General features: G+C 41.7%; 1 protein-coding gene across 1 annotated transcript; it reads left to right on the top strand.

Moving 5' to 3' along the window:
- The first annotated feature begins 219 nt into the window (after positions 1 to 219).
- Positions 220 to 2,261, top strand: LOC136158987 (secretoglobin family 2B member 2-like). The gene is made up of 3 exons (XM_065920828.1): positions 220 to 289; positions 788 to 969; positions 2,160 to 2,261. The coding sequence occupies exons 1-3, from the start codon at positions 220 to 222 to the stop codon at positions 2,259 to 2,261; spliced, it is 354 nt and encodes a 117-aa protein (XP_065776900.1).
- The last annotated feature ends 9,125 nt before the right edge of the window (positions 2,262 to 11,386 follow it).

Genomic DNA, 11,386 nt, shown 5'->3' on the forward strand with positions numbered 1-11,386 from the left:
TGATCTTTGGCAAAGATGCTAGCACAAGTCTCTCTGAGCACTCTTCTCAGAGCAGGATGAGCTGCAAGTAAACACCCAAGATCCAAGGGAGTCACCTATGCCAGGTTACTGGCCACAGACCTGTGGTCCTCCTGGGAGGTATGTGGGCTGGGCTTGGGGAGCTAGTGGTTTATAATGCTGTAGAAACCCTGCCCTGAGCAGAGCACTCTAGCTGCCTCCATGATGAAGGGAGCACTGCTTGTGCTGACCCTGCTGGTAACCAGAGAGCTGACCTTCAACATGCCTGAGGGTAGGAAGGAGGTTCCAGATGGCCCTCCTGATCCTTGCCCCTTGCTGTCTCACTTCATCCTCCACAGTCCTGTCCAAACTGCTTTTAGGGACAGATTCCAAGGGCAGCTGACAGATCAGTGCCCAGGAGTCCTGCAGAAATTCCTTGAGTCTGTCAGTCTTTTAATGTAAAGGGCGGTGTGGAGCTGGAAAGATCATTAGCTGTGCAAACCCTGGGGAATAGTTTGTTGGGGGTATTGGTGCTCATTGGGAGGGAGGGAGCAGGCTGATAAGGCTGACAATGGTGGTCAAGGTCAGAGGGGCCTCCAGGCCTCACCCTTTTGCTGCTCCCTCTGCTGGGAGGTTTTCTGTCTGGGATGTTAATCAGTCCTGGAGAGGCTGTGTCTCTGTGGGAGGTGAGTCTGAATGCTTTGGATGTGTGACTTCCTATCAAGTGGTGGGAACAGGAACCTCCTACTCTGGTTATTCTTTGACAAGATGTTTTTTGACTTTCCTTCAGTGGAGGCCTGCCCTGTGTTTTATGCTGGAGTTGCCTCGCTGTTACTTGGAAGCAAAACATTGTTGAACTCAACGCTCGATTTGGTTGATAGTACTGATGAGGAAAAGGCAGCCTTTGGAAAAGTCCAGGATTGCTTCAATGAGGAGGGATTTGACGCCAAACTGCATATTTCACAACTTCTGGTAATTTACTCTCCTGACCCCACTCTGCCCTGCTCACTGGCAAGCATAGTGTGGTATGCCACGTGGGAACAGATCATGCAGTCATGGGATATGTGACGGACAGGAGCTATCAGCAAAGAAGCACATGAACCTTTGCTCCACCCTGGCAGCACCTGTAATATGCAAGGGCAGTCCATGTGCACATCCAGCCTCTGTTGTTGTCGAATATGCCCACAGCGTGTGAATCAACTCTCACACACAATAGGGTTGCGAGGCCAAGTGTGTTGAGGTAGGTGATTGTTTTTTTTCCTCAGTGAGTGGAATTAGCATTGGAGGAGTAGAATTTTAATGTTTGGCAGGAAAGGAAGCTTTCAGCTCACACACATGTAGGAATCATGTCAGTTCTACTTTAGGAATATTGAAAAGGAGCCCCTGTCTTTAGAGTCTTTTTCCAGTAAGGGACTCCCTGGCTTTGTAAGGTTTCATCACCTCCTCTTGTTCCCACTCTGTGGACCATTGCTCTGGCTCAGAGCCCCATTTCCACTAATGTGGTCTCTGTGTCTACAAACTCGATTTTCCACTGTGGTGTTTTGGTGCCTCAGGCTCCTGAAGAGCCTTCTAGATACCTGTGACTGCTCACCTTGGCTGGCAGTGTATCTCCCAAAGAACCATCATTCCTTTATAGTTCTTGTCAAACAATACTGGAGATCTTGGATAGTCTGTCTCAACATTTTTTCCCTCAAATTTTTGATTGTTCAAAATGAGAGGCTTTCTGCAAACAGTTTCATGCACTAATAGGAGCACACAGAGCACATGGGTTTGTTTACGACTCCTGTATGCACATTCTGTCCACCCAGCACACCTGCAAGAAGAGGCTCAGTTGCAGGAGGTGTGACCCACACCCAGACACCAGCCCCCTCCTCCTCCCTTAGGACCCGCCCTGCGTGTGCCCTGCTGACCCTTATTATCTCCTCCTCTCCCTGGGGTGGCTGGTGACTTGCCTCCGTCCTGACACCTGTGCCTGGGCTACTAGGGAGCCATCCTCCCCCTGGTGCCTGCTGGCAGCCTCCTCTCCATTGGTGGGTCTGTGGGCAGAGCTTCTTGCTGGGGAGGGAGCTGAATCCCTGAGGGTATAGCATGTGGTGATGCTGGGTAGACAGGATAGTCCTGCTGTGGGTTCAGGTGTTGACCCTCCTCCTACTCCCTCCCAGGCTTCCATCATCTTCGACAAGGATTGCACCGGCTATCAAGTGTCCACGGTTCTGAGTACTGTTTTGGGAATAATTCTCAGTGTGGTCTCTTTGGTGAAATAATCTTTGCCAATGATGCCTGGCCTGCCCTCCATATTCTGCCCTGTTCTTCTCAACTGAAGCTGGAATCCTGACACCTGTCCCTCCTATGTGACCTCTATCAGGCTTACTCTAATAAAATCACTGCAGCATTCCTCAGTGTGCCCAGTGTCTGTCTGCTGTGGGGAGGACATGAAGCAGGAGGTCTTGGGTGATGGTGAAAAGTGAGCCATGTAGTAACTGTGGGGAGTATGGGGACCGGGATCAGACAGAATGAGGTAAACCTAGGCCCTGTCCTGACAAACTGTAGAATCATGGGCAAGTTTATTGTCCTTCTCAAGTCATTCTGTCATCTGCTAAATAGGGGTTGTGTATGAAGATTAAGCAAAAGAAGATATAAGTAACCCTTGTTATCACCAGCCTGGAAGGATAAGGTTGTTATTTATGGTCACAGCTAGCATATCTCACTCTGGCTTTTAGTTTACCACACAAAGACTCTGCAGCTCTGGTGAGGCAGGCCCTGTTTAGCATTCCTGGTTAAAATTAACAATTCTAAACTCTTATTTTTCTAAATCTTTAAGTATAACCACTTTTTCAATAATATTTTTGTGTTCTCTAATAGGGCTTCCTCACACACCGCCCCCCCCCCCACCCCGAAGGGCTCTGTGCCTATTAAGGCCTTTTGTGTGATCAGGTTCTTTATACTGTTTATGATTAAGGTGTTGTGAGCAGTCATGTGCATTAGTACTCATTTGCCAAGCAGGCTAGAATGCCAGCAAAGGGGTCTAAATTGAAACACTCCTTTCATCCTGGATAGTCTTATAGGATACCACCATCCGGGGGACATATTAGTTAAAGTTCTAAGTTGATTCTGTTTGGAAGGAAATCAGGGAAGGCCTTCTACCTGTGTCACAGAAATTAGGGAGTAGTCTAATATAACAAGCATCAGAAAGACAGATATCATCTTTAAGGCAAACGCCGGGGCAGCTTTTCAAAATCCCTGAAGTCCTGATCTGCCTTGCTTGTCAGGTCTTCTCCTCATGACCTTGTCATGGGTGGGATCTCGTGTGCTTTCTCCTGGCATTGGACCAGGAGGAAGGGAGTGGGTGGAGGAAGCTACCCCTGCGGGAATGTTGTTTCTGTGGAAACACCTCAAGCTGTGAAGTGTGAATTGCAGAAGGTGCCACATGAGTGAGTGTCCTGAATGTCCCAGCCTAGTTCTAAGAGCATGAAATAGGTAGCTGCATTACTTGTAGGAAATTTGTGAAGGTACAAGGAAGGGACTAGGTTTTATCCTAAGGTCTAAGCCTCTGTAGGCTACTCTTAGCATGACCCACAAAAAGAGTGGCACTACTGGTAAAATGTCTCTACCTTCTGGCCGGGCAGGTAACATTCTGGGAGCTGAAGTTTGGACTTGGGGTAAGCGGTGAGGGCCTTGAGTCCCCGCTCTTCTTTGATCTGCTACCCGAATATAGGCCTTTAAATTCACCTTTGTTCTTTCTACAACTTGATTTTACATATACCAAGGGCTGGATGCTCTTCTAGACTTAGTATTAAGTGTTCAGGTCATGCTAAAGAGGTCTAAAATGTTGTTGAAAAGTACAAAATAAAAATTGAACAGATTAAGGGCAAAATTGTATTCTTGTATGAGATGAATTGATATCCTAGAATTTCAGCTAAAGATTTTTTTTCCCACTATTCCATGTGTGAATCTAAATCCAAAGAAAATTCTCTATCATGTTTAATTGTTAGGTTACTTACCACTTTCTGCCTACTCTTATAGTGGTGTAATTTTTTTTTTTTTAACCTTAATTGATGGTGAAATGAAGTCAATTTAGTTTAGAATATCCTTGTATATTTAACTGATTCCTTCCTTACAGGATCACTGAAATTATTTCTCTAGTGCCTAGTTTCTTCTTACATATTAATTAGATTTAATTATGATTTGATTTAGATTCATATTTTTATCATATATGGATGAATCTAAGCAATGCATTCTTATGTACAAAGAGCCATTTGACAGGGACATTTCTAATCAACACATCAGGCAGTACTGAAAGGAGGTCCAGCTGACTTTATAAGGCTTCTTGTGGTATGAGGCACTCAGCCTCACTTATCAACTACCTTTCACAAATGAAACCAAAATTTCATTGCTGCTAGGTTAGATGATAGTCAAAAATAAAAGATTAAAGGGTTACAGAGAGAAACAATTCAAAAATGTTTATTTTTTAAATCAATCTTTTTAAAATCTGCAAGACCACTGACACTTTTTGGTCCCAGATGGGCACAGAAGTTGGAGAACCTCTTGTTCAAGCACTCAAATATTTTGAGAAATTCCTAAAGCCCACCCCCCCACCTTGAAACCTATTACTATCTAAGGCCACATACCTAATTATTGTATTATTGTTGTTTGTTCAGTCACTAAGTCAGGTCCAACTCTTTGATACCCCATGAACTGCAGCGTGCCAGGCTTCCTTGTCCTTCTCTACTTCCCAGAGTTTGCTCAAACTCATATCCATTGAGTCAGTGATGCTATCCAACCATCTCATCCTCTGTCACTCCCTTCTCTCCTGCCCTCAATCTTTCCCAGCATTGGGGTCTTTTCCAAAATGTTGGCTCTTTGCATCAGGTGCCCAAAGTACTGGAGCTTCAACTTCAGCATTAGTCCTTCCAGAGAATATTCAGAGTTAATTTCCATTAGGATTGACTGGTCTGATCTCCTTGCTGTCCAATGGAATCTCAAGAGTCTTGTCCAGCATCAATTCTGTGGTGCTCAGTCTCTTTTACAGTATAACTCTCACATCTACATGACTACTGAAAAAACCATAGCTTTGACTATACGAACTTTTGTTGGCAAAGTGATGTCTTTGCTTGTCAATACACTGTGTATCCTTGTCATGGCTTTTATGTTACTTACCCAGTTACCATAGCAAAGTCACGTATCATTGAACACTTACTCTTATCAGATGCTACCCTGGGTACTACACATAATATAATTAATCCTAACAGCAAGGTAGGTAAGCCACTTGATAGGTCGAAAGGCCCAGAGAGTTTCAGAGAATTAAGTGGCTTATTCACACCAGGTAGAATATAAATTATGTATAAGAATTCATTTGGGGGGTCATTTGTATATTTCTTCTCATGATTGTTTCCTTCTGGAGTGACATATTGTAAATCATCAACTATTAGATCTATATTTACTTATTTATTTATTTATTTATTTTTTAATTGGAGACTAATTTACTTTATGATATTGTAGAGGTTTTTGCCATACATTGTGATGAATCAGCCATAGGTGTACATGTGTTCCCCATCCTGAACACCCCTCCCACCTCCTTCCCCATCCCATCCCTCAGGGTCATCCAGTGCACCAGCCCTGAGCACCCTGTTTCATGCATCAAACCTGGACTGGTGATCTGTTTCATATATGATAATATACATGTTTCAATGCCATTCTCTCAAATCATCCCACCCTCACCTTCTCCCACAGAGTTCAAAAGACTGTTCTATACATCTGTATCTCTTTTGCTGTCTCACATATAGGGTCACAATTACCATCTTTCTAAATTCCATGTATGTGCTTTAATTAACTGTATTGGCGTTTTCTTTCTGACTTACTTCACTCTGTATAATAGGCTCCAGTTTCATCCACCTCATTAGAAACTGATTCAAATGTATTCTTTTAAATGGTTGAGTATTATTCCATTGTGCATATGTACCATGGCTTTCTTATCTATTCATCTGCCGATGGACATCTAGGTTGCCTCCATGTCCTTGCTATTATAAACAGTGCTGCAATGAACATTGGGGGACATGTGTCTCTTTCAATTCTGGTTTCCTCGGTATGTATGCCCAGCAAGTGGGATTGCTGGGTCGTGTGGCAGTTCTATTTCCAGGTTTTCAAGGAATCTCCACACTGTTCTCCATACTGGCTGTACTAGTTGGCATTCCCACCAAGAGGGTTCCCTTTTCTCCACAACCTCTCCAGAATTTATTATTTGTAGACTCTTGGGTGGCAGCCATTCTGACTGGTGTGAGATGGTACCTCATTGTGGTTTTGATTTGCATTTCTCTAATAATGAGTGATATTGAGCATCTTTTCATGTGTTTGTTAGCCATCTGTATGTCTTCTTTGGAGAAATGTCTGTTCAGTTCTTTGGCCCATTTTTTGATTGGGTAGTTTATTTTTCTGGAATTGAGCTGCAGGAGCTGCTTGTGTAATTTTGAGATTAATTCTTTGTCAGTTGCTTCGTTTGCTATTATTTTCTCCCATTCTGAATGCTGTCTTTTCACCTTGCTTATAGTTTCCTTTGTTGTGCAAAAGCCTTTAAGTTTAATTAGGCCCCATTTTTTTATTTTTGCTTTTATTTCCAATACTCTGGGAGCTGGATCACAGAGGATCCTGCTGTGATTTATGTCAGAGAGTGTTTTGCCTATGTTTTCCTCTAGAAGCTTTATAGTTTCTGGTCTTACGTTTAGAACTTTAATCCATTTTGAGTTTATTTTTGTCTATGGTGTAGGAGAGTGTTCTAGTTTCATTCTTTTACAAGTGGTTCACCAGTTTTCCCAGAACTACTTGTTAAAGAGATTGTCTTTGCTCCATTGTATATCCTTGCCTCCTTTGTCAAAGATCAGGTGTCCATAGGTGTGTGGATTTATCTCTGAGCTTTCTATTCTGTTCCATTGGTCTATATTTCTGTCTTTGTGCCAGTACCATACTGTCTTGATGACTATAGCTTTGTTGTCTAGTCTGAAGTCAGGCAGGTTGATTCCTTCAGTACCATTCTTCTTTCTTAAAATTACTTTGGCTATTTGAGTGGTGTTTTGTAATTCCATGCAAATTGTGAAATTATTTGTTCTAATTCTGTGAAAAATACCATTGGTAGCTTGATAGGGATTGCATTGAATCTATAGATTGCTTTGGGTAGTATATTCATTTTCACCATATTGATTCTTCTGATCCATGAACATGGTATATTTCTCCATCTATTTGTGTCCTTTTTTATTTCTTTCATCAGTGTTTTATAGTTTTCTATATACAGGTCTTTTTAATCTTTAGGTAGATTTATTCCTAAGTATTTTATTCTTTTCATTGCAATGGTGAATTTAATTATTTCCTTAATTTCTCTTTCTGTTTTCTCATTGTTAGGGTATAAGAATGCAAGGGATTTCTGTGTGTTAATTTTATATCCTTCAACTTTACTATGTTCTTTGATTAAATCTAGTAATTTTCTCGTGGAGTCTCTAGGGTTTTCTATGTAGAGGATCATGTCATCTGCAAACAGTGAGAGTTTTACTTCTTTTCCAATCTGGATTCCTTTTATTTCTTTTTCTTCTCTGATTGCTGTGGCTAAAACTTCCAAAACTATGCTGAATAGTAATGGTGAGAGTGGGCACCCTTGCCTTGTTCTGACTTCAGGGGAAATGCTTTCAATTTTTCACCATTGAGGATAATGTTTGCTGAGGGTTTGTCATATATAGCTTTTGTTATGCTGAGGTTTGTTCCTTCTATTCCTGCTTTCTGGAGGTTTTTTTTTTTTTTAATCATGAATGGATGTTGAATTTTGTCAAAGGCTTTCTCAGCATCTATTGAGATAATCATGTGGTTTTTATCTTTTGATTTGTTAATGTGGTGTATTACATTGATTGATTTGTGGATATTAAGAATGCTTGCATCCCTGGGATAAAGCCCACTTGGTCATGATGTATGATCTTTTTTTATTTTTTTTAAATTGTTATTAGATGGAGGCTAATTACTTCACAACATTGTTGTTGGATTCTGCTTGCTAGGATTTTGTTAAGGACTTTTGCATCTATGTTCATCCATGACATTGGCCTGTGGTTTTCTTTTTATGTGGCATCTTATTCAGGTTTTTGTATGAAGGTGATGGTGGCCTCATAGAATGAGTTTGGAAGTTTACCTTCCTCTGCAATTTTCTGAGAGAGTTTGAGTAGGATAGGTGTTAGTTCTTCTCTAAATTTTTGGTAGAATTCAGCTGTGAAGCCATCTGGACCCGGGCTTTTGTTCCCTGGAAGATTTCTGATTACAGTTTCAATTTCTGTGCTTGTAATGGGTCTGTTAAGATTTTCTATTTCTTCCTGGTTCAGTTTTGGAAAGTTATACTTTTCTAAGAATTTGTCCTTTCTTCCAAGTTGTCCATTTTATTGGCATATAGTTGCTGACAGTAGTCTCTTATGATCGTTTGTATTTCTGTGTTATCTGTTGTGATCTCTCCATTTTCATTTCTAATTTTGTTGATTTGATCCTTCTCCCTTTGTTTCTTGATGAGTCTGGCTAATGGTTTGTCTATTTTATATATCTTCCCAAAGAACCAGTTTTAGCTTTGTTAATTTTTGTTATGGTCTCTTTTGTTTCTTTTGCATTGATTTTCTGCCCTAATTTTTGTGATTTCTTTCCTTCTACTAACTTTGGGGTTCTTCATTTCTTCCTTTTTTTGTTACTTTACAGGTAGACTCAGGTTATTTATTTGATTTTTCTCTTGTTTCTTGAAGTGAGCTTGTATTGCTATGAACCTTCCCCTTAGCACTGCTTTTACAGTGTCTCATAAGTTTTGGTTGGTGTGTTTTCATTTTCATTTGTTTCTAAGCATATTTTGATTTCTTTTTTGATTTCTTCATTGATCTGTTGGTTATTCAGAAGCGTGTTGTTTAGATTCTCAAAAATACAATATTAAAAAAACAAAGCAAAATCACACAAAATATAAGAAATATATATGTAGTTTGCATTAAAAATAGGGTCTTTTTTGCAAGATAATAGTAGGTTATAAAAATAAAAATTAAAGGAGTAATAGATGAGTTAAAAATAAAATATTTTTTAATTTAAAAAATGATAATATTAAAAATATATCTGTGAATTTCTCTGGAGCTGTTGTGGGCAGTGTGGGGTCAGTTCAGTTTCAGATAGTTCCTTGTTTCAGTTTATACTTCTGAAGATCTGTAGGTCCCTTCCAATGTAGTCGGTGCTAACTACAGAGTTTTAATCTGTTGCACCTGTCACTTCCAAAGCATTTCCCTCTGTTTATTTTGACTTCTTCTGTTTGTAAGTGTATTCAGTATCTAATTTCCTCCCTGACACAGGGGGTGAAGGTGGTCACTTATTTAGGCTCACTTGTTCATTCGTGCTATGGGGAGGGAAGAACACTGCAAACAAATACCACTTGCATGTGTGGGGTGTGCTGTGTGTCTCGGCCACACTGGGTTTGCCCCTGCTCATGGCGTGTGTGCTTTCCCAGTCTACACTGCTCAGGCTCCAGGTTGCTCTGCAGGGGAACTGTCTAAAGCGGGCCCTGGGTTGCGTGCACTTCCCAGGTCTAAGCCGCTCAGGTTCAGGTTTTCGGGTACTCCAAAAGGCACAGACTCGGTTGGGCCTACGTTTTGTGCCCTTCCCAGGCCCAAGTAGCTCAGGCGACCAGGTGCTTGGTGAGCGTACATTCCCCGGGTTCAGTATGTCTTATTGCCTCCCCACCCCAGCTGCTCGGTTTCTGGGTGTGCAGCAGGAGCGCCATCTCAGGTGTGCTGTGTGTCTCTTCTGGGGAGCTGGTTTCTGGCTGTGGCCCTCCAGGTGGATGTCAACCCAGGACATCCAGGATCCCAGGAAGACTTGGTTAGCAACTGGGAGCCTGCTTGCAGTTTGGTAGAGGATGCCGTCTCTGGGGCCAAGATTGCACCTTTCTGGCTCTGGCTGTTTCCCATCTGCCTCCCTGCCTCGGGTGGAGGATGGGCTGGTCCGCAGCTGGCTGGCTCTCCTCTGTTATTAGCTCAGTCCTTTGTTCTGTGAGCGGGCCTGGCAGTGCCTTATGTTAGGGCTTTTCATGGGAAATTTCTCTCTCTCTTTCTTTTCTCTCTCTCGCTGGCTATCCCACAGTTTGGGTTGCTATCTCACGTTAGCTCCCTCAGATTGCCCTCAGGGCATTCAGGCCCAGTCTTTACCCTAAGCAATGCAGCCTGCGCCTCCCTGTTCAGCACCCGTTTGCTGGTGGCAGACGTGAGTGTGTGGGCTACTTTTCTGCTGGGAGTTCCCATTAGGCATGTAATCTGTGAGTTTTATTTATTTATTTATTTTTCCTTCTGGTTATGTTGCCCTCTGAGATTCCAAAACCCCCCACAGACCCGCTGGTGAGAGGGTTTCCTGGTGTTTGGAAACTTCTCCTCTTTTATGACTCCCTCCTGGGATGGGTCTCTGTCCCTAACTCTTTTGTCTCTCTTTTTATCTTTTATATTTTGTCATACCTCCTTTCAAAGACAATGGGCTGCCTTTCTGGGTGCCTGGTGTCCTCTGCCAGTGTTCAGAAGTTGTTTTGTGGAATTTGTTCAGTGTTCAAATGTTCTTTAGATGAATTTGTGGGGGAAAGAGTAGTCTCCCAGTCCTATTCTTCCACCATCATAGGACTGCCCTAATGGATAGATTTTAAAGGAAGTGCTTTAGGGGATAAATATCCACAAAATTTAAATAAATCAGTAAACTCTTCAAGGGGAATTTAAAAAAATTTTTTTTAAATTAGTTGGAGGCTAATTACTTCACAACATTTCAGTGGGTTTTGTCATACACTGACATGAATCAGCCATAGAGTTACACGTATTCCCCATCCCAATCCCCCCTCCCACCTCCCTCTCCACCCGACTCCTCTGGGTCCTCCCAGTGCACCAGGCCTGAGCACTTGTCTCATGCATCCCACCTGGGCTGGTGATCTGTTTCACCGTAGATAATATACATGCTGTTCTTTCAAAACATCCCACCCTCACCTTCTCCCACAAAGTTCAAAAGTCTGTTCTGTACTTCTGTGTTTCTTTTTCTATTTTGCATATAGGGTTATCGTTACCATATTTCTAAATTCCATATATATGTGTTAGTATGCTGTAATGTTCTTTATCTTTCTGGCTTACTTCACTCTGTATAATGGGCTCCAGTTTCATCCATCTCATTAGAACTGATTCAAATGAATTTTTTTTAATAGCTGAGTAATATTCCATGGTGTATATGTACCAAGGGGAATTTTAAATGGAATAAGAATGTCATTTGCCTTACAAATAGCCATTAGTTTAATGTAATCTCAATGAATATAGCAAGAGCATTTTTTGAAAGGCATTTTATTCTTATAAAATTGATCTTAACCATTATCTTATGATCC

This window comes from Muntiacus reevesi, chromosome 2 (assembly GCF_963930625.1).
Source record: "Muntiacus reevesi chromosome 2, mMunRee1.1, whole genome shotgun sequence".
Lineage (NCBI taxonomy): Eukaryota > Metazoa > Chordata > Mammalia > Artiodactyla > Cervidae > Muntiacus > Muntiacus reevesi.

What these genes read in the sequence shown, in the direction of transcription:
- LOC136158987 (XM_065920828.1), top strand. Translation starts at nt 220, where the DNA reads ATGATGAAGGGAGCACTGCTTGTGCTGACCCTGCTGGTAACCAGAGAG. An exon ending in GACCTTCAACATGCCTGAGG is followed by an intron (nt 290 to 787) that starts GTAGGAAGGAGG and finishes ACTTTCCTTCAG; the next exon opens with TGGAGGCCTGCCCTGTGTTT. An exon ending in TGCATATTTCACAACTTCTG is followed by an intron (nt 970 to 2,159) that starts GTAATTTACTCT and finishes ACTCCCTCCCAG; the next exon opens with GCTTCCATCATCTTCGACAA.